At 38.1% G+C, this 23,263-nt stretch overlaps 1 protein-coding gene across 4 annotated transcripts in view; it reads left to right on the top strand.

Annotated features, from left to right (window-relative positions):
- The window catches only part of PREX2 (phosphatidylinositol-3,4,5-trisphosphate dependent Rac exchange factor 2), a 266,937-nt gene that overhangs the window by 134,826 nt on the left and 108,848 nt on the right, over nt 1–23,263 (top strand). For 3 of the 4 annotated variants that reach the window (XR_012901404.1, XM_006131490.4, XM_075920574.1), the window contains exons 15-23: nt 2,119–2,191; nt 4,763–4,905; nt 5,034–5,126; nt 6,453–6,601; nt 10,298–10,383; nt 13,908–14,044; nt 15,538–15,655; nt 18,700–18,884; nt 21,484–21,645. Coding sequence is in view for 3 of the 4 variants with exons in the window: in XM_006131490.4 (XP_006131552.1) it covers nt 2,119–2,191; nt 4,763–4,905; nt 5,034–5,126; nt 6,453–6,601; nt 10,298–10,383; nt 13,908–14,044; nt 15,538–15,655; nt 18,700–18,884; nt 21,484–21,645 (1,146 nt within the window). In the remaining variant the exon portion in view is untranslated. The remainder of the gene's footprint in view (nt 1–2,118; nt 2,192–4,762; nt 4,906–5,033; nt 5,127–6,452; nt 6,602–10,297; nt 10,384–13,907; nt 14,045–15,537; nt 15,656–18,699; nt 18,885–21,483; nt 21,646–23,263) is intronic. The other variant, XM_075920573.1, reaches the window with a different exon arrangement.

Below are 23,263 nucleotides of genomic sequence, written 5' to 3'. Positions count from 1 at the left end.
GGGCTTCTCTCTTTGTATTGCAATTTATATCATTCTTCCAAGCAGAAAATGCCATTCTCCTTTCACTGATGAGCTGCTCAATTTCAACATTGTTCTCATGAAACCAGTCCTGATGATGTCTATGTGGTAACCAATGATTTTATCACAGGTATTGATTATTACTGTTTTCAGCTGGCTCCAATCTTCCTCAATTTCTTCCGGAAATTCTGATGGAAACTTTTATTCTAAGGCTGAAATCCCCCAGAAGAATGATCTGATCTTCTTTTAGGGGTCTCTGATAAAATTCTTTCCAGCTGAGTGTAGAAATCTTCCTTTACATCCTCATTGGCATCCATTGTTGGTGCATACATGCTCATAATAGTTACCTGTTGGTTTTTGGTGAGCCTTCATCAGTGTGTCATAAGCCACTCATTGACGGCATTTTACAAGCTTGTTCTTACTAGCAGAGCCTACTCCATACAATTGAGATTCATCTAAAGATTTTTCCCTTCTAGAAGTAGGTGTATCCTTTCTCCTCTCTCACCTGTCCTTCAACAGCTCTTCTACTTTCGGACAGGGCAGCAATATCAATGTTAAACCGATTAAATTCATGAGCAATGATAGCTGTATGTTACTCTGGTTTGCCAATGTTTGAGGTGTCCATCAGGGTACATACATTGCAGATTCCAAAGTTGAAACATTTCTTACATTTTTGACCTCTGGGATGGTCATTCTGCTGGATGCGGCTATCCAGCGAGGAGAAAAAGCAACAAGTCTATTTTTAGGGCACTTTTTCTAGCCCCCTTCCCATGTGGGGTGAGCAGAGTGGCATTGCTCTCATGGGTGCAGCAGCCGAAATGCTTGACCTGCCTCAGTCCTCAAGCAAGATGCCTGAATCACACACCCCCTGCCTGTGTGTCCGTCTGTGACTAGGAACTTCCAGATCTCATTGTCTTGTTTCTGTCATCACTCGCCGATCACCATTGGACTTTTGACTTGGGAAGGTGTTGTTTTCCCAAAAAAATGGAGGATGACTGTGTTGGACTTCTTTTAAAGTGGGGAGACTGGCGCACAACAGTCACCACACTGTGCTTAAGAGAGAGAGGGCTTGAAATCAATGACATGGTCACCACAAGGACTGGAGAGCATCTGTCTGCTGCAGCCTTCATCTGCCACACAGCCACTGTAAGATTACACAACAGTTTCACCTCCATTGTGCAGTTATCCTGTCTCTGCTCTGCTGTTGTGGACTTCTTGGATTGCACTTTGTCTGGAACCTCGCCCTTGACCATTCTGACCTAAGGGAGTACATGATTCCAGGCAGCGTTGCTCTCACGGGTCATTGGAACATGCAAGCCTTTCCACCACTACAAGGTGATGATCCATGGAGAGGTGTCAATAAATACTCTGTTTAACAAAAAGATGATAAAATGTTGTGACTAATAATATAATCCTCACTGAGATGATGGAAAATATGTATTATTATCTAGGAGCATTATCTGTCCATGATCTTTGTGTACAGCCCTGTACTGTTCCAATGTGAATTCCGTGCATAGTGTGCAGATAGAGTATGTTCAATTTTTCTGAATTATTATTTATTATTCATTTTTATGTGATTAGATGACAAAGGAAGGACACAACAGAGGACTATACAATCATGAATGATGTGTAAAAAGTGAATTAGTTATCCCTTCACATAACACAGTAACCAGAAATTACCCAATGAAATTAATAGTAAGTGTAAAATAAACACAAAGAAGTATTTCTTCATACTGCAAACAGTCAACTTGCAGAACTTATTGCAAAGGAATGTTGTGAAGGCCAAAGTATAAATAGGTTAAATAAAAAGACTTAGATTAGTTCATGGAGGACAGGCTCATCAATGGCTGTTAGCCAAGATAGTCAGGGACACAACCTTGGGTGTCCCTACTCCTCTGACCTCTAGAATCTGGGAGTGAAAGATAGGGATTGGGTCACTCGATAAACTGTCCCTTTTTTTTCATTCCCTCTGAAGCATCTGGCACAAGCCATTGTCAGAAAACAGGATACTAGGCTAGATGCGCTATTGGTCTGAGTCTGTATGGCCATTCTCATGTTCTTATGCTCTCATATTACATAGTGTTTATTGTGATTTAACAGGGAGATTGTCGGACCAGAGAAGAAGCAATGATTTTTGGTGTAGGACTTTGTGACAATGGGTTTATGCACCATGGTAAGTAAATTCTGTTCAAGCTATAGATCACATTTTGTTGAATTCCTTCTGCATGGCATGCAAATTATGTAGGGACCATCCCAAAATATTAGAAAAGGGTGAAGGGAAGGTCAGTAAATGGTTTCAAAGTATGACTGAAACAATGGAGCTGTCTGGAAATTTAAAAAACAATGTTTAACTAGGTTTTTCTTGCATTATTTTGGATTGTTAATAGTGTAGGGAAGAGTATATACAAGTGTGCAATGGGACTTTCAGTCCTTTATCAGTATTTTGAAGGATTTATGAAGGATGTTTTATTAATAACTCTTTAGACTGTGATAAAAATCTTATCATTCTCTTCAGATATAAAGGAAGACTATTAGGATGAGTGGGACTTGATAGCTAGCAGCCAACATCCCCATACAGCCACCTGGCAGCAGGTGTAATCCGGCCATTCCCTGTGACCCAAAATCCAGAGATTCAATGCCATGGGAAGTTCTTCCTTGAGAATTTGCCTAATGGTTGTCTTAGCTGACTCCTTGTCTCTATATAAGCTCCATTGGAAATACCAGGAAGTGTCCAGAGAACAATGTAGAACCCTAGCTAGTTGATATGACCGCCCTGCTTCTCTGTTCCTAAACTCCAAGTACTGATCTTCGCTCTGATTAGATTCTGATTCTTCATTGACCCCTGACACCCTAGCATGGACCCTGATTCCTGACACACTCTTCCTCAGCTTCACTTCTGACTCTGACTCTGACACTCAGCTTGACTCTTGACCCTAATATTGGATCTGACCTCTGGTTTCAGTTACAAAATCCCAATCTCCTGCCATTAATCCTGTTTCCTTTTGCCCAGAATCCTGAACTGCCACTAATCCATGTAGAAAGCTGTCCCTGTGAGACATGGAGGCAGTGAGCTTTCCCTTCTCCAGCATGTTCCTTTACATTTCTGCTTCTGCAATGCTTCAATCCAGATCGATCCCAGGCCAGCACAGATTTTGTTGCTGACACCAACACATTTAATTGTCAATTGTTGGGGCAACACTTTCTCCCAAAGATTTGCCCCCTGCAGCATCTGCCCCCTTCTGCCTATTACTCTCAGAAATTCACACTAGTAGAACAAAATGATGAGATTAAATAAGAAGCTTCTATTAATCAAAGCCAGTTTTAGAGAATCAGACCACCACTGTAGGTATATGCAGGTCATAAAAGCTCAGAGTGTTTTAGAAGAGTAAGGAGCTTTGATGGGCCTTGTTCTTCACATACTTTAATATTTTTACTCTGACCTGTCACCCAAGAGTCCAGAACAAGGCAGCTGATGCCATGTTTCCAAAAGAGGAATATCACTGACCACAACCACACCCAAACCGAGTTTCCATATATCCTCAGGCCCCATAATTTTCTGGGTGCCATCATTCCCCATGACCTCTTGTTCCTAATCCATTCAGATATGAAAGAGAACCCCAGGGACCATGAAGTAATAACTAAAGAACAACACTTTGGGTGGGATTATTTGTTTTACATCAAGAGTTGCTTATATAGTCCATCAGAATGTCCCCAGTGAGAAGTGCTGTGGTAAAAACAGGATCAGGGGAACTCAAACTAAGGCATTAGGGCTACTAATTAGCCAACATCCACACGGTGCCACTGAGCAGCAGCTGTAACTGGGTTACTTCCTGTGACACTCCCCCCCCCCCCCACCCCATCCACTGAAATTCAATGCCATAGAACTTTCTGACTCAAGGAATCTGGCTCTCAGTAGTCTTAGTGATCCCTGATTGGCTCCTTGTCCTTATATGAGTTTCTCAGTTTGGCTCTTGACCTGTTGGCTTCAGTTCTAGAATCCTAAGGTCCTGCCTCTCTTTGCCCAGGATCATAACAAAAATATTTCCTGCCCACATGCATTCACAATTTACATTAGACAGAAACTAATGCAGAAATGACACAAGAGTTCAGTAAAGGGAGGATGTGGGAACAAATGTGAGAAGAAAGTAGGAGGGATTGCTATAAGAAGAAAAATTCTAAAGAGCAGTTAAAAAAGAGAGAAGAGGAATCTGGTGTATATGAGATGGAGGTGAGCATGGGAGGAGTCTGATCAAGTGTGAAGCAGAGAGTAGGGGAGAGTATACACACCTCCTTTTTCTCTTACCCTATACATAGAGTAAGAAGAGAAAAAGGAAAATTTGAGCAGAGAAATATGTAGGGGTTTGAAAGTAAAGACAAGGAAATTAAATCTGATGCCAGAGACAAGAATACAATAAAAAATGCAAGTCAAGGGTCTTCTGATTGAAACAATGGAAAAGATGGTTTTCCGCACAGCATTTTAGAGAAACTGGGAAAAGTCGAAGAGGGGAGGTATCAACTGCTCATCAGCCATTAGTTGATTATGTTTCTTTTATTCATTTTAAAATATACAATTGGAAAGTGTAATTTATTATGGAAATTCAAACCCCTCTTGAGTAGAATTAACTAAAAAATAGCTTTGTAGTGTTTAATCTATGTAACCACTTTATCAATATTAACTGATTTTAAAACATATGTTTTGGAATTCATGAGTAAAGGATTAATCTTTGTATTTTGTGCCATGCAGTCTTAGAAAAAAGTGAATTTAAAGATGAACCACTTCTTTTTCGCTTTTTTGCGGACGAAGAAATGGAAGGCTCAAATATGAAGCACAGGCTTATGAAACACGATTTAAAAGTAGTGGAAAATGTTATAGCCAAGTCACTATTGGTAAGTGAACAAATTGAATGTTTCTGGGTTTTGGAAAGCAATAAATAGGAGTCAGTAATGTTAAATACACACCATGTATTATTGTTTAATGGAAGGGCAATTTGTGTAATTTTAATTTTATTTTTCAGGTTAAATCTAATGAAGGCAGCTATGGTTTTGGTTTAGAAGACAAAAACAAAGTACCAATTATTAAAATAGTGGAGAAAGGGTCAAATGCTGAGGTAACATATACTAATATGTAGTCTGACATTTTGCTTTTTTATGGTAACATTACAAATGTGCACTTACATTGGCTATTTTGTGATACAATTTTGAAAATTTGCACTTTTAAATAATGTAGTGTTTTAATTTGGCTGTTTTTTTTTTTTAATTTCTATCTTCTTTTATAGCTGAGCAATGACTATTAAGATCATTTTATTCATACTTTTTTTTACAGCATATGAACTCAGATACAATAAATACATTATGAATATATTTATTGTCATGTGCTAAGTAGAGTACAGTGGCATCATTATTCATGTAATGAATGGAAATAAAGTATGCATGCTACTCCTCAGACATATATTTGATTTATTTCACAGAAATGTGGTGTTTCTTAAGGTTTTATTTGTAATAATGTAATGTATAGAGTTTGAGATATTGAAAGAGTACATTAGAGGGCTTCTGTTTATGTTAGCTTTGCTTCAGATAGAACTCAGTATGGTATATATAGAGTTCATTTTGACATGAATGGGAGTTACTGTGCTAATCTGGAAAGGAATGACAATAAAATATTAAGTCTGAAATTTTATTTTACAAGAGAGATTTTTAGAGCAGGTTTTAAAGGCTGTACAATAGGGATTAGAATAAAAGCAGACACAAAAAATAAGTGGTATAGTGCAGCCATAGGGCTCTAAACCAGCCTGAGTCCAGTTTTGTTAACTTTCTGTAATTCAATTTTGTTTTAGTCAACTCTCTAGTACTGCCCTGATCCAAAGTGGTAGTAAGACTTTAGGGTAATTCTGAGCAGCTCTGTACATCCTGCAGTAGTCTAGCTGGAGGAGTTTTCTTCTCTAGTTGACCAACAGTTTAAAGGGTCTCTTTGACCTGATGTGCTGTATCACTTGCTCCAAAGTGTGAATCACTAAACTTTTGAGATTACTTTTTGTTTCTGTAACTTAGGAATTATTAATTTTCAAAATATTCAGCAAGCTCCTATAGTTTAATTAAAGTTTCAGTTTCTTTGAGAACATGTGGGTAAGTTAGTTAAAGTAATAATAACAGTGGGCCCAATAAAGTCTGTCACATTATCAACATTATATTAATAATTACAACTATTGATTTGTACTGCTGCAGTCTGAATCCGAGACATTTATGCTAGGAGCTTGGGAAACTTACAGTTTACAAACCACTTTTTGCTAGGTATAGTTTAGGGCTTTTTGTTCTATCTCACCAATTACAGGCAGACAAAATGAGTACAATGGTAATTATGAAAACCAAACCAAACAAGAACAAAGCAAAGCAAAATGCTCAAAATGCTTGTGTGTGTGTGTTTGTCTCTCATCTAGATGGCAGGCCTGGAAGTTGGGAAGAAGATATTTTCCATTAATGGCGACCTTGTTTTTTTGAGACCCTTCAATGAAGTGGATTGCTTCCTGAAAGCCTGCTTAAATAGCAGAAGGCCTCTCAGGGTACTTGTGAGCACAAAACCAAGGGAGTAAGTTGTGCTTCCTGCTTTGGGAATTGTAAAAATGGCAATTGAAGTGAATTCTAGAAATTAGATGTGTGGGTTGTAATAAACAGGGAAGACAGCATTGATTTGATGTTGTTGAATTATTAGGATTGTTGAAAGATTAGTTAAATTTCTTAACTATCCCATCTAAAGTTGACTGAACAAGCACAAGTATTATTCTTGAGTGATAAAATGATTGATACAATATCAATATGCTAGGCCCTACATTTAATCTTACTTGATTAATCATTCTGCTTTTAATTTATCTTTATTATATTTATCTGCCAACAACAGCAAAGGGAAAGGATCAGTCACTTTTCATGTTCAATTCTGTCATTTTAAATACATTCAGAAACCACAAATGCAAATGAAGTGTCCCTTAGTATATAGGCAGTTTTGACCCATTTATCTGATATTCTATTTATTAAAAACTTGCTCTCGTGGGGACCTATGTCCTGATCTCACTGGGGTTAGATTCACTGTTCAAATGGGTCTCTTGCATTTCTGTTCTGGTTCTACAAATAAAAAAGTAACCCCTCCAAGAACTTTATTAATAGTTGGATTCCTTGCAGTACAAAGTTTTTGACAATTTTTATGTGAATGGCCTCCCCTTTATGTAAAAGAAGTATGGAGTGCCTGTTTAATATTCAACTTCTTTGATTCTTTTCATCTGTGCTGTAAAAGCCTGAGTTCAATAGAAACAGAGGACTGAAAGACCTTATTTAACCCGTACTTATACTGCATAGATCCATTAAATTGAATGGAGTTGCTCCTGTTTTACATTGGCCTAAGAGAGTGGAGAATCAGGCTCAAAATGATACTTAAGGCTAGACGGTGGCTTGTACTACATGGCTACACAGAAGAGGGAAAATGCGAATCACTCTTCCCCTCTCACACATGCACAGGCAAGTCTGCACTGGAAGAAGAAAGAATTGCCCTCTCATCCTCACCCCCAGAGCAAGTCATCAGGGAGGGTTAAAAATTGTGCTCTAGTTTGGGGCTGGGTTTGAAGGCACAATGTACCCCTATGTATTTTTAATAATATAAGTATTTATTGATGGGTTTGTCCTAACCTTTGGTTTCTTCCCTTTTGTTTCTTATTTTAAAAAATGTATTTTTTGCTTCCCTTCCATGGCACAGTCTGCAAGGTAAAGGCCTCTCTATTAAGAACCAAATTTAAAGCACAATAAATGATACATAACAAATATAATACACAGCTTTTTCATTAAGTTTTCATCAGGCTTCTCTCCAGTATTTATGAGTTCATGTATGAAAGCATTCTTGCATTCAAGATGGGGTACCTGATCTCTAAGACAATATTGTCCAATTGACTAGTGAGGGGTGACTGTAGGATATATTGATTACTACTCAAGTCTTATCATATGTTATGAACGGTCTCAAGAATGAGTTGTAGGGTGGATAACTGCCAAATGTACCTATCTCTGCTACAACTATGCAACTCAAGAGAGTCCTGGCACTGAATTACCAATTCAGGAAATCTTCCATTGAAGTCAGTGGTACTACTTGTGAACAAAAGCTTTGGGGCTAAATCCCATATTGGCAAAATTAGCAAAATTTAATATTTGCAAGATAATTGCTTCACTGCCTCTGTGATTTGGCTTTCAACTGTTTAGATTTAAGTTCAAATCTTGATAAATATCTTAAGTGAAATGAGTATGTCTCCGTCCAGCTCTACACTAGACGTGGAAAGTTGGTTTAAGGCATGCAACCCCAGCCATGTATTCTATGTAGCTGGAGTCATGATATCTTAAACTGAGATTGGTGCTGTCCCCACTGCAGGAGGCCGACAGGAGTAAACACTCCTGTCAGCTTCCTTTGCTCCTTGTGACTTTGAGGAGTACAGATGCCGGCTGAAGCCGCTTTCAGTATTTGGTTTATGGGTCTATACTAGACCTGCTAAATCGAATGCCAGAATGTCGATTTGTGGCACGGCGAGTGAAGATATGCCCTAAGCTTTTGTCCAGAACACAAAGACAACTTAAACTAATGAGTTCTACAGCAGTCACGTCTGGCATAGCTTCCCCCAGAATGTATGTACAAAGTACAGAGAAATGCTTATATAATGCATATTGTGTGGAAATTTTGCAAAGGGAGACCAATGAGCTTTCCCCAGCTTTAGTTAATATCCAACATCTTTAACAATCTGTTTGTGAAATACATCAGTTTTTACCTGGATTGCAAAAGGTTTTGATTCAGGCTTTGCCTGCAATTGTCTCCAAATGCCAATCACTGTAGTGAAGCTGATTTATACTCAATACCATATTGAATGAAGATTTTTTTCAGTGTTGTATTTATGTATTTTAAAAATTATATTTCTCTTTTTGATTCTCACAATTATTATTATTATGTTTATTACCCATAGTTCCTATGGGTACAGCTACGCAGTCCACAGCAGCTTACCAGCCCAGATTGACAGATTCAGTCTTGTGAGGTTCTCACTGTTTTGGCTGGAGCTTGGGCTGTGAAGCCTAAGGAGGGTATATTTTTTCACTGGAATTTGCTTATTTGTCAAAATTGAAATGTTCTCTGGAAACAGTTTCATTCTGACAAAGTTCCAGTAGAATCCAGCCAGGTGTCCCAATTCCTTACAGCCTGTTTGGTGAAATAATGAGGATCTGAGAGCTCAGGGGATCTCAGCTCCTCAGCAGGCTGGGATACCAAAGCATATATCCCATGGCTCCTTAGGAGCCCAGCAGTCAGACTACTCAGGAATTGAGGATGTAAGGGGCTACCAAGGTTTGTGGTTGTGGAGCAGCCCACCATGTGGACTACCTGAAAGGTGGGGATTCCAGGGCTTTCAGGATCTGTGGCCCTGCTCAGAATTTTGAAAGTATTGATTTTTCATTTCAAATGGAAACAAAAACAATTTGAAATCTTGAATTTTTCTTGTCATAACAATTCAAGTGTTTAATCTTACAATTTCATGCTGTTATGTCTGGGCCAAGTTTTGATTTCTTTACTGAATGAGAGCATCATGATCAGTCCTCTGGTTTTTTTTTCCCCATTTGTACTTTTTTGGAACTTTTTCTGTAATTCATAGAACTGGATGAATATTTTTATTTAAAGTTTCCCTTTTCTTAAAATTGGCATTTTGGGCAAAAAGATTTCAATGTTTCTGAATTTTTCAAATATAGTCTATGAACTTCAAATAAACAAGTTTGTCCTTTAGTTCTTACTGACATATTTTTCATTTTTTCTGATAGCGTTGTCAGGTAAATAGTGAGAGAATATAAAACAGCATTGTCTGAAACCAGGCCCCTTCAAAGTGTTTCATATGGTGTCAAAAATAGATGAACTCCAAATCAGTAGACACTTTTGAAAATGTAGGCCTTAATCTATATTTTATTGATATCTCTTTGTAAAATAGAATAATATCATCCTGTTTAATAGGTATTATGAAGTTAAATTGATTCTGTATGTGAAATGCTCTAATTGTAAGTGATGATCACTAAAGGACAGTAAGTAAGTGAATAAATAGCTTTGTCCAAACATCTCTTCTTTTCTTTTAGCTCTTTTTATTTTTAAAAATTATGAGAAATAGATGGAAGGAGTATAAGCAAATGTTTACTACCTGTTACTTCTCCCACTATGACAAATCTTTACATTAAAGAACAAAATGTTAACATCTGATACTTGATCTTAAGTCTCTGTTGGTGGTAGGACAGTGAAGATCCCTGACTCTGCAGATGGGCTTGGATTCCAAATCCGAGGCTTTGGTCCATCTGTTGTTCATGCTGTTGGGAGAGGTAAGAAATAGGAGCAGCCTGGGGTCATGGAAATCATCTAACATCTTATTGGGCCTGGCTGAGGTTGATCACACAACTATTATTTCAGTTTACATATTCTTCTCTATTGAGACAAACATAGTTAACTAAAAATTCTGAATAAGATTTGTAATTGATTTTATTATTGAAAAATCTGCAGAATGTTATTTTGTTACAAGCATAACAAATTTAGTCATTCAAAATACTGTTTCCTGAATATGCTAATTGGGCTAAAATTTAGACTCTCTTTTTAGTTTTTTAAGGATATTTAGATTAGCTCTTTTAGTAACACTTTTATATAAATTTTGAGATTAAATATACTTTACAGATTAAGCAATATTAAACACAAACAATAATTGATCCAGTAAATGCCATTTGGAAACAACATTCTGAAGGCTACTTTGTTATTAAATTACACATTTATGGTCTGACTCATTTGAAAACCCTTTTGAAAACATGTGCAGTTTGGACAAATCCTTTTATACAGCTCACGGCTCCAGTGACTTAGACCATTTTACTAACTACAGATGTTTGCTCTAAAGAGTGTTTTATGTCATTTCTATGACATGCTTGCCAAACATTTGCCAAGTCTTTAACCCAATGAATTCTGGATTGCTGTTATGACATTGACAAGGAGCAGAATTCTCTATTTCCCTATCACTGATTATAGTAAATGATATGTTGTGCATTGTGAAATGCAGAGCTCATTAAAACCATATTTTTGGCCTATTGTGTGGCATTTTACCCCTTCTAACTGAGAAGCTTTAAACCAAACAGTATGATTAAGTTTGGCATAGTAATCAGTTGAAAGAACCAGCCAATTCTGACATTAGCTGTGGTGCCAGAAACCAGGTCTTCAAGAGCAGAGGGTCTAGTGCATACCTGTCTGTTAATTACTTAATTACATCTTGGTCATTAAAGCAAATATTTTAGTCCCATTGAGCTTGATGGCAAATAAGCTTGATGGCAAATTTTAGTCCCATTGAGCTTGATGGCAAATACTTAAGTGAATTGCTGAACATGGATGCACTTCAGTTTAAATGTTTTCCTGAACTGGAACCCTAGTTTTCAGGAGTCTGAATAACAATTCTGCAGTCTTGAAGGATATTATTTAAGGGGATTTCTTTAAGATTTAACTCTACATCCAGATATTGGAACCAGATTAATTGATTGTAGTGTGATTTCAAGACACTTTACTCTGATAATTTAATGAATAGCTATACAGCCGCTCTCCAAGTTACGAATAAGTTACGGACCAACAGTTTGTCCGTAACTCGAACTGTTCATAACTCGGACCTCATGGAGTTACATGTGACTGCGCTCTTTGTAAGCGGGGGTCACGTTCGTAACTCAGGGACCGCCTTTACGACTGCTCCATGGGCGCTTTGGTCGTAAGTGCGAACAGTCTTAACTCGACTGTTCGCAACTCGGGGAGTGGCTGTAGTCTGTAAAAAGTGATTGTTACAAATCGTATTACGGAATACCAAATTTATTTTTTCAATGCATAATGTATTCCTTATCAAATTCATACAGTTTACTAGTCAAAATATGATTTCTCTATTTATCAGCCCTACAGCTGTAAGGGAGAGCCCCAAATATTTTGTATTGGCCTGGGGCCAACCTATATGGTCCTCATTGACATATTTTGTTGTCAGGAGTAAGGAATGGAATGGGCTTGGAAATTAAACTAATTTTAAACTCCTAGAGCCAGTCTCTCCAGAATAGATTTCAGGCACGCTAGAAAAATATTTTACATTGATACTATCTTTGCCATACTTGTTTAGTGGATAGAGGGTGTTTTCAAGGTTATCACTTTACTATGGAGCAAATCATTGAAATTTATATATTATTTTATTCAAAGAGTATTCTTCATTTTTGTTAACAATGGTTAAAGTTAATAAAATTTCCTATTCCAATAACCTCTAAAAGTTTTTTCTAAGATGGAGGCTAGGCATTTTCCATTACAGATGAAATGGTAAAGATAAAAATAAAAACTGAATACACAGAAATGCCCTTGGACTAGGATTTTTCACATACTGTATGACAAGAAACTCCTGGTCTGCTTTAACACTTACTTTGAATTATAGGGAGAGTTGTCAGAAAGCTTCCAATTTTTTTATCAATAGAGAAATTTGCTATAATGAAAGAGCAAAGGCTTAGTATTCTAAACATTTATAGTTATTTTCAAATTATAGATTTTTTACCTTATTTTATTACAAAAGTAAAATCTTCCCCAGAATTTTCAGCTAAGTGCCTGGGGAAATTTAGCAACAAACCAACCATGTGAGGGTCTAGCAATTTTTCAGAATTTGTTGCACAATAAAACCTTACAATAATAGGAATATCAATGATTTTTAATAATTCTTACAGTAATTTATTATTACTGCTGTTTATGGTCACACACTAGAAGCTTAAAATTATAATTTGTTCCTTATTAAAATAACATTTCCTTGATTAGGTATGCACACTGATTCATTATTGTTGGGTCAGCAATGGGTAGTTGGCAAAATGTTACTTTTAGTGAAATAATGCATTACATCATATTATTTTTATAAGCTATAAAGTGGACTTTGCAATCAGACACAACAAAACCAACAGAGGATATATTGCTCTGCAGTGTTTTATCAGGTGAAATTTATTCAAAGACAATAACAAATTAATATAGCTGATGTTTATAATAGCTCTTTTAGAATAATTTTTTTCAGTATAATGTTCTACGGAATGGTCCCCACACTGGAGATCATCTAGCATGAAACTCTAAATCTTTGCAGAATCTCATTGAATCTAAATCTCTGCAGAACCTCTACTGTACTAGCAATCTGGACTTCTCTAGTTTGGCAACACCCCCAATCTGGCATAGCTGGTGACATTTGTGGGTGCTCTGGAGCTGGGGAAAGGAGCATTGCCAGACCAGGGAAAAGAGGTGCCCCGGTGCCCTAAGGACCAGCAGCAGACCCCGGTGGCCCAGGGGAGTGGAACTCCTGTTCCCCAGCAAAGCACAGTCCTAGCAGGTTGGGGGTGAGCAGTGGAACCCCAGTGGGCTGAGGGGAGCAGAGTCCTGGCAGGCGGGGGCTAGCCGCAGAGCCCCAGCAGGCTAGGAAATGGAGCCCCAGCTGTCTGAGAGCTGGCAACAGATCCCTCGTGAGCCATGAGAGCAGAGTTGCAGTGCCAGAAGAATGGATATGCAGAGCCCTGGTGGGCCCAAGGAATGGAGTCGCAGTGGGCCAGGTACCTGCAGTGGTGGGCCAGGTGCAGGCTGAGGAACCAGGGGGTTCAACAGCCTGGAAAAGAAGAGGGTAGCTGGCAGCCAAGAGTGGAGGGGTGGGCATTGATGTTCCTGGGTCCCCAAATGCCCTGGGTTAGGGACCGGTCAAGTCCCGAGGGTGCCGGGCCAGAGAGGTTCAACCTGTACTAGCAGATAGTGTTGCAGAATGGGGCACTCGGACTGTATGTTTACTGGGAGATCATTTAGCATGGAATCTGGTAACTTTCCGAATTGTTTTTAGGAACTGTGGCAGCTACAGCAGGTCTCCACCCTGGACAGTGCATAATTAAAGTGAATGGAATTAATGTCAGCAAAGAAACTCATGCAAGTGTTATTGCCCACCTTACAGCCTGCAGGAAATACAGGCGTCCAATGCAGGTAGACAAGTTTACTGCTTACACCCTCCTTGCTCTACCCATTGTTCATTTTTGTTCTTTACATGCAGTGGCGGGGGAAATAAAGGGGGGGGGGGCAGCTAATTAAAACTTAAAAGCTGATGATTATTTAATATATATTGCTGACACTCAAAGTTTAAGTTCTGCTTCAAGAAACTAAGGTTTTAAATAAATAGTTTTCTCATGTTGTCTTTTTAAAGAATTATTTATAGCAATACCATAGCTGCATGTAGAAAACGCCATGAAATATATTTGCATCCTGATGGAGTGGGTTTTATACAGCTAGTTGTGTGCTCATGAGAACATAACACAAACAGCTGATCTTTTTCCTGACTTAACACTTAGCTCTCACAGAGTAGAGTGAATATATCCTGCCTGTAAAAATCTCTTTATTTCCATTGCAGTGCAGTTTTAGCAAATAAATATTATTTCAAGGATTCTGAGTTTGCTTTTTTATATGAGCAAACAAATTATTCTTGCTTTTAGTTTAGAAATAAAATTGAATGTTCACAGTAATTTCCCTGATAAAACAAAAGCTGGATTCAGCAATGTAGTCTTTCCACATTCTTGGAAATTCTTCATAAACTGTGAACCAGTTAATTAACTTCACAGTGTATTTCTGTGAGTGTTAAAATCCAGTTAAAACTAAATGTAAACTCCGCTCCTTAGACCTACTGAACAGATATGAGATAAATAGCAGAAGTAGGGGGTTGATTCAACTGCATCATGGAAATACTGCATCATTAAAATATTTCTTTGGACTTTGTGACTAAGGAAAACAGATCTCTGAAATCTTGATTTATTTCCAGATACAGTAGTATGGATTCTTTTATTCTAAACTGACTAAATTAAAGGGATTAAAAAGTACTTTATACCTGAAGTGGACTAACTGTTTCACATATGTGGATTTGCTATGGAGATGAGTGAGAATCCAGAAAAGGAGAACTTAAAAACTGACTGCTTGCATGCGTATCTTTAGGTGCACAATTACTGTCATGTTCTTCTTCCAACATCTAGCATCTGGCTCAGAGCAGCATGCTGAAATTCCCAAAGACTCAACACAGTTTGAGAGCTCTATTACATAGGTTTAAGTTTGGTTGGTGGGTGTGTGTGGGTGCTGAATGGTGCTGGTGACCTGTGATATACAGGAGGTCAGACTAGATGATATTATGGTGGTCCTTTTATGTAGGATTCTTGAAAAACCTTGGGAAGAATAATATATTTTGGAATAGTCTTTTGTGTTAACTTCAGCGATCAAATCTCTGTTATCGGAACAGCATGTTCCCCTAAAACTGGTTTTAGATAAAATCAGTCTCACTCCACTGTCATTTCCAATGTTACTGTTTGTTTTCAAAATGAAGTATAGATGGCAATTGATAAACATCCTGTTGAGATAGAGAATTGAAATAATTATTTCCTCTTTGAAAGCAATGAAATGAGGCAGCTTTGATTATATATGCATTTTTTCTTTAATAGCAAGATTCCATACAGTGGGTATATAACAGTACAGAGAGTGCCCAGGAAGACCTTCAGAAAGCAAACTCCAAACCCCCTGGAGATGAGGGAGGAGATGCCTTTGACTGCAAAGTGGAAGGTGTGATCTTTATTTTTAGCATGTCATCCTTTAGAATTTCTTTCTCTTATCAAGAAACATAGAAATTTCATCTTGCCTAGGGAAACTGAAAGCTGACTACAGGTTTTAATTACCTATCCACACTTGCATATCCATCGCAGAGAAGTTAAAAATATCATCACACTTTATATTGTGTGAAGTAGCTGAACAGTTCTTAGGTCTGTGAGAAATTTTGTAGTATGGCATGTACATGAAAATCTGATTTGTACTCATAGGGCATCTTATCCTATAAAGTATCTGGTTAATAATAACAAAATAATTTAGGGCTGATTAAAATTAATTCAGAACTCTGTTGGATCACAAATAATGACTCAAATATCAAGATGATTTTCAAGCAAAAGTTACAAGTACAAGGATAGTAATAGAAATGTAGCCGTGTTAGTCTGGTGTAGCTGAAGCAAAATACAGGACTATGTAGCACTTTAAAGACTAACAAGATGGTTTATTAGATGATGAGTTTTCGTGGGCCAGACCCACTTCCTCAGATCAAGTAGTGGAAGAAAATAGTCACAACCATATATACCAAAGGATACAATTTAAAAAAAATGAACACATATGAAAAGGAAAAATCACATTTCAGAACAGGAGAGGGATGCACGGGGTGGGAGGAAGGAAGGAAGGTAAGTGTCTGTGAATTAATTATATTAGAGGTGGGGAGAGTTAGATGTCTGTGAGCTAATGGTATTAGAGGTGATAATTGGGGAATATATCTTGGTAATGGGTAAGATTGAGAGTCTTTGTTCATTCCTTCTCGGAGAGTGTCGAATTTTAACATGAATGACAGTTCAGAGGATTCCCTTTCAAGTGCAGATGTAAAAGGTCTTTGTAGCAGAATGCAGGTGGTTAAGTCATTGAGAGAGTGTCCTTTCTGGTTGAAATGGCAAGAAACTGTTTTTTCTTTGTGATCTTGTCTGATATCTGTTTTGTGGGCATTAATCCTTTGGCGAAGTGTCTGAGATGTTTGTCCAATGAACATAGCAGATGGATACTTTCGGCACATGATAGCATAAATTATATTTTTGGATGCGCAGGAATATGTGTTCTTGATCTTATAACTCACTTGGTTAGGTCCAATAATGGTATCATCAGAATGAATATGTGGACAAAGCTGGCAACGGGGCTTGTTGCAAGGGAAGGTACCAGGGTTGGTATTAGTGTGGTATGTCCTGTGGTTGTTGGTAAGAATCATCTTGAGGTTAGGTGGTTGTCTATAGGAGACTATGGGTCTGTCTCCCAGAGCCTCTTGGAGTTTTGTATCCTGTTCCAGTATAGGCTGTAGTTTATTGATAATGTGTTGGACAGGTTTAAGTTGGGGGTTGTAGGTGATGACAAGTGGTGTTCTTTTGTTGGTTTTCTTCGGTCTGTCTTGAGGTAGATGGTTTCTAGGTATTCATCTGGCTCTTTCAATTTGCTTTTTTATTTCTCCGGGTGGGTAGTTGAGGTTTATAAATGCTTGGTAGAGATCCTGAAGCTTCTGGTCTCTGTCAGTGGGATTAGAGCAGATGCGGTTGTATCAAAGGGCTTGGCTATAGACGATGGATCGTCTGGTGTGTTCTGGATGGGAGCTGGAAGCATGTAGGTAACTGTATGAGTCGGTGGGTTTTCTGTAGAGAGTGGACGCATGGCCAAGAAACACTGGAGATATTCCACAGAGATTTCAACAACCTACACCCCACCATCAACCTCAGCCTGGACCATTCTACACGAGAGATCTACTTCCTGGACACCACAGTACAAATCAACAATGGAAAATTAGACACCACTCTCTACAGAAAACCCACCGACTCATACAGTTACCTACATGCTTCCAGCTCCAATCCAGAACACACTAATACCAACCCTGGTACCTTCCCTTGCAACAAACCCCGTTGCCAGCTTTGTCCACATATTCATTCTGCTGATACCGTTATTGGACCTAACCACGTGAGTTATAAGATCAAGAACACACATTCCTGCGCATCCAGAAATATAATTTATGCTATCATGTGCCGAAAGTGTCCGTCTGCTATGTACATTGGACAAACATCTCAGACACTTCGCCAAAGGATTAATGCCCACAAAACAGATATCAGACAAGATCACAAAGAAAAAACAGTTTCTTGCCATTTCAACCAGAAAGGACACTCTCTCAATGACTTAACCACCTGCATTCTGCTACAAAAACCTTTTACATCTGCACTTGAAAGGGAATCCTCTGAACTGTCATTCATGTTAAAATTCGACACTCTTCAAGAAGGAATGAACAAAGACTCTAACTATCTTACCCATTACCAAGATAGTTTCCCCAATTATCACCTCTAATACCATTAGCTCACAGACATCTAACTCTCCCCACCTCTAATATAATTAATTCACAGACACTTACCTTCCTTCCTTCCCCCCACCTCCTGCATCCCCCTCCTGTTCTGAAATGTGATTTGTCCTTTTCATGTGTGTTCATTTTTTTTAATTGTATCCTTTGGTATATATGGTTGTGACTATTTTCTTCCACTACTTGATCTGAGGAAGTGGGTCTGGCCCATGAAAGCTCATCATCTAATAAACCATCTTGTTAGTCTTTAAAGTGCTACATAGTCCTGTATTTTGCTTCAAGTACAAGGATGATTGAGATAATGTTAATAACTGACTTTCAATTAAGTTCTATGGACAAATGCTGATCTCAGAGCAGTATGTGTCTCTGGAGGAATAATTCTGCCAGTTTAACGAGGGTTTTCCAGTATTTCATTCCTGTTTGTTGATACTGCATCTCCAGCTTGTAAGAAAAGCAGAATGCCTTCTTTAAAATCAATTGGTTGTGTCGTAGGACTATTGCAGCAGGCTTTCTCAGACCTGATTTTTTCTGAGTTTGTCAGCTAATTGGAAGTTGGGATTTCTTGATGTTCATTTCAGTAGATATTATCATAAGATTGTTACTTCCTTAGGGTCTAGAGTGATTATTCTTTTAATTTGATTTAGGTCTGAAGCAGCCACAACAAAACTAATTAAATTAATTTTCTTTGCTGTAGAAGTAATTGACAAGTTTAACACCATGGCAATAATTGATGGGAGGAAGGATCATGTGAGTCTGACTGTTGATAATGTTCATTTAGAATATGGAGTGGTTTATGAATATGACAGTACTGCTGGAATAAAATGCCATGTGGTGGAGAAAATGATTGAACCGAAGGGCTTTTTCAGCTTGACTGCAAAGGTATGAGGCCCATGTAGAAAAATTACATTTTTATGTGTATTAATTTTGCATTATACTTAATTCTACTAAGTCACATGTATGTTAAGGATTGATAGGGTTATAAATGTTTTATTTCAAGTCTAATATTTGCAGGACATCTTTATCCCACTGACATTTTGAATCATTACTGTTTACTCAGTAAGCACACTATTTTATTTTGTGGTCATAAATTAGATGTCTAAATTTAAAAAATTCCAAATAATTGAAAAATCCCAGTCTTGCTATCAAAAAAACTTCAGAGAAGTTCAGAGACTTATTGTAATTAAATCTTAGACTTTTTGAAGGTTCCAGATAGAAATCAGCATATAACAAATACTGAAGACCATTTCCAAATGGTCTGTAACCTGGCCTTCAAAATTGCAGGTACAACTTTATGAATTTAAATTTCTGTGCATACACAAAAGTAGGTGCCTAGCTGTCTCTGTCCTCCCCCCCTGCTTATTACATCTCTTCTAGTAAATGCAAAAGTGCATCTGCAAAAGTATAAATGGGAAAAATGGTGCACAAAATTTTTGAGGCTACATTGGAATTTTTCATCTGAGCATTTCCAAGCTGCAAACGTAGAACTTCTTCTTATTAATAACATGGGAAAGATGGCTTATCCAGGTGGGCATTAAAAAACCAGCAGCAGTCAGGGTTAGTCCATGGCAGGCCACTGCTATGTTTACCTGTGCCTCTGTGGGTATCCGAGGATCACAGCTCTGGTTGGCTGCGAATCACTATTCACAGCCAATGTGAGCGGTGGGAAGCAGTATGGACCAGACACCTTTTCCCGCCACTTGCCTTGGCTGTGAATGGGGATTCACAGCCAATGAGTGCTACAGTTCTCTGTTACCTGCAGAGTTGTAGGTAAACATGGAGGTGGAGGCCCACCAGGGACTAACCCTGTGGACTGAATCTGGCCAGAATTTGCCCACCCCATCAGAACTAGATGTTGCATTTTACATCTATTAATCAGCAATTCAGGTGGAAATACAGCTTTTTAATAATTCCTATTTCATCATTTGCACAGTAAGCAAGGGTAAATAAAAATTAAACCAAAACTTTGTAGAGTGAATTCAATTTCTGCAGGTTATCTTTCACTAATTAAATGATTAAACCATAAGGATGCTGTTATTACGTGCTTTAAAAATACAGTATGCAAAAGTGTTAGTAATTAAAGCATTTTTTACTAATCTTAGGGTATGTCTACACTTGCACCCTAGTTCGAACTAGGGATGCAAATGCAGGCATTTGAAATAGTCAATGAAGTGGGGATTTAAATGTCCCATGCTTCATTAGCATGATTTCGCAAGTGCTCTAGTTCGAAACACAGATGATTCGAACCAGGAAGTGCGCGCCCAGACACGTTAGTTCGAACCAAACCCTTTGGTTCAAACTAACGTTATTACTCATTTTATGCAGGTATAACACTACAAACTCAGCAGTTTACATTTGCTTTACACTGTGTGAATGATTGCACCAACTGTAGGTTAATGGAGAATCAGATTCCTCCCCAGCCTCTTTCATGTGGGATGTTAAACAGATATTATCATAGATTAAAATGTCATGGCACTTCATAAAATTCTAACTTAAAATTTCAGAAAGTGGTTTCATATTCAACTAACCTAAATTCCTCAGCACTTGCAGTTGGATCTAATGTTTTTCTTCATTTTCTTTCCTATGTTGATTTGCAGTGTTAAGTAGCTGTATATTGCTTGTCAAAAACAGCTATTTGTCTTCAGAGTGGGGAGAAGCCACTTCTGTATTACTTTTCTACGTTGTGGAGGGATGAGTCTTAATTTGTTAAAGTTTGTAAAGTGGGTCAAGGTTCTCAAATGAAAGATATGATTGTAGTGCAAAGTTTTACTATTAATAAATCTATTATGAAAAATGTGAACCAAAGCTGTTCTACAGAAGACTTGGCACTGTTTTAAAATAAACTTAATTTTAGCAACAGAGGAAGCAAACATTTTGAAGAAGAGTTTTGCATTATTAATTAGATCTGAGGAAACTGATTCTTTTAATTAAGGACAAAGCAACTTGGAGCCTTTAATTTAATTTACTGACTGAGGACAGTGAAAGAGTTGTAGCTTAATGAAAACAATGATTGTCTCATCCCATCTATGCTGAATAGTAAAAATCGCCGAGCTGAGTGCTGATGAATGCTTATTCTGAGTCAGTATCACACATTCTGCTGACAAATTAAAGTTTGTTACAAATGTTGTAGCTGATAAGTCAGCACCCCATAATATGCACATTTTAAATAAATGCATGCCTACTGAAAATGTATTTTAAGAGAAACATAATGTTTACATCAGTAGTGCTAGAACAAGGCCATAACCACATGTAGTCATGAAACAACTGTATGTAACTTTTATAGTGGGAGTTGCTATTACTAAGACAAGGAGTTGCTGGAGGAAACCCTTTCCTCCTGAAGCATCATCCTTTCTAGTTATGCAGCATTCCTAAAATGTTGAAGGACAACTGATTTTCAGGTTTTTTAATATCAGATCTGATAAGTAATGTTGATTTTAGTCTCCTGACTTCATAATGTACTGCTATTCCTTTATTGCTACAGATTCTTGAAGCACTGGCAAAAAGTGATGAGCATTTTGTACAAAACTGCAACAGCCTGAATTCTTTAAATGAAGTAATTCCCACTGACCTCCAAAGTAGATTCAGTGTCATTTGCAGTGAGAAAATTGAGCATATCTACCGAAGAATCTCTAGTTATAAAAAGGTATGGGTCAGAAAAGTCTTGAACATCTGCTATTTTCTCGTTGTGGAAGAACCAACAAAAAGTAATTGATTTTGAATGTCTGTTAAGCATTTTATTCTCAATGACAAAACTGGAGGTTAAATTTGACACACGTGCATGTCTGAGCACCTAAACTGAGTGACTGCATAGTTATATTGTGATGAGTATATAAACCCAATACTGATGTGGAATGTGTCAGTGATGTTGTGGGGGGAGGGGGCCCAGTTCCACTCCAGTTTTGTCAGTCATGGCTGATAAGCAGGAAGTCATTACAATGGAAGAAATTTCAGTCAGCTGAAATTTGAGTCAGCTGGGGTGGAAGGCGCAGGAAACTGCTGTACTGACTCAGAATCACCCATCTGAGAGATCTTAATGGTAATCCTACTGGGAAGTGCATTGAGCTCCCTAGGGGCAGAGGTCCCTGGTAACCAGTAAGGAACAAGGGCCTGTGCTGGAGCCACCCAGTGCCAGGTTTCCTACCACCAGGGGAAAAAACATCAGAGAACTTTATATACATGCTTTTAACATGTGCCCTTGATTAAGCCTTTCATTCATGAGCTAGGTTACATCCTTTCTCTGTTTTGTTGAGCACATAGATAGGAACCAGAAATTCTGTACATTTCCTATGAAAGACCAAGCACTCTTGTGAATGCTGTAAAATAATCTAATGCATTTTCAGAACTTACCTGAAGTGAAGTGATATTAAATTCTCATGCTGCATATTAATTTTAAATCTAAAATTGTTATAATTTGACTCCTCATTTTGCAGACTATCGTTTGATACAACCATTTCTACCTTTATTTCTGACAGACTACTCTGTAAATTATCAAACTGTTAGATAACTGTTGAGTTTGTAAAACTGGCAAAAAAGCTAGTCATAAGCTAATCAAATCTTTGCCCGTCCCCCCCAAGTGAGCCTGCATTTCTCTTCTCCTCCTGATTTCTTATTTCCTTCCTCTCCTACCCCAATTATTTGTGAATTGTGGAGTCAGTCTGAATTCAGTTTGATGCCTCTCCTTTGAACTGTTTGCACCCTCTGTCATCTGGATCTAGGATGTGAGATTTGCAAATTGGTTTGTTCTGGAATTTCATAAGCAAAACATTTAAAGTAGAGGTGAGAGGTGTAATATTAACTCTCATTGACCCTACCTATTTCTGTGAAAATTGGGGGAGAGATGGGTCAGGAGTCTGGGCGGGAGGTTGCTTCCTATGGAGTAAGAGTGCTCCCTAGTGCAGGTGAACCCTTGTCCTTTTCAAGCTAGCACATTAAATATAGTAGAATGGCTGAGGTGACTCAAGTGATAGGTTATGTCCAAAATAGCAGCCCATATTATAGTCCTGTTGAACCCCTGGGCACATACATGGGTGGCGAGCCTCAGCTGCCTCCCCGTCGTGTTGTAGTCACACTGTTATTTTTAGAATAGTGATAGAAATGTAGCCGTGTTAGTCTGGTGTAGCTGAAACAAAAAACAGGACTATGTAGCACTTTAAAGACTAAAAAGATGGTTTATTAGGTGATGAACTTTCGTGGGCCAGACCCACTTCCTCAGATCCACTATTTGATCTGAGGAAGTGGGTCTGGCCCACGAAAGCTCATAA

The sequence above is a fragment of the Pelodiscus sinensis genome, chromosome 2 (genome assembly GCF_049634645.1).
Source record: "Pelodiscus sinensis isolate JC-2024 chromosome 2, ASM4963464v1, whole genome shotgun sequence".
In the NCBI taxonomy this organism is placed as follows: domain Eukaryota; kingdom Metazoa; phylum Chordata; order Testudines; family Trionychidae; genus Pelodiscus; species Pelodiscus sinensis.
The sequence above is the reverse complement of the archived record's forward strand: the minus strand, read 5'-3'. Positions and strand labels throughout refer to the sequence as shown.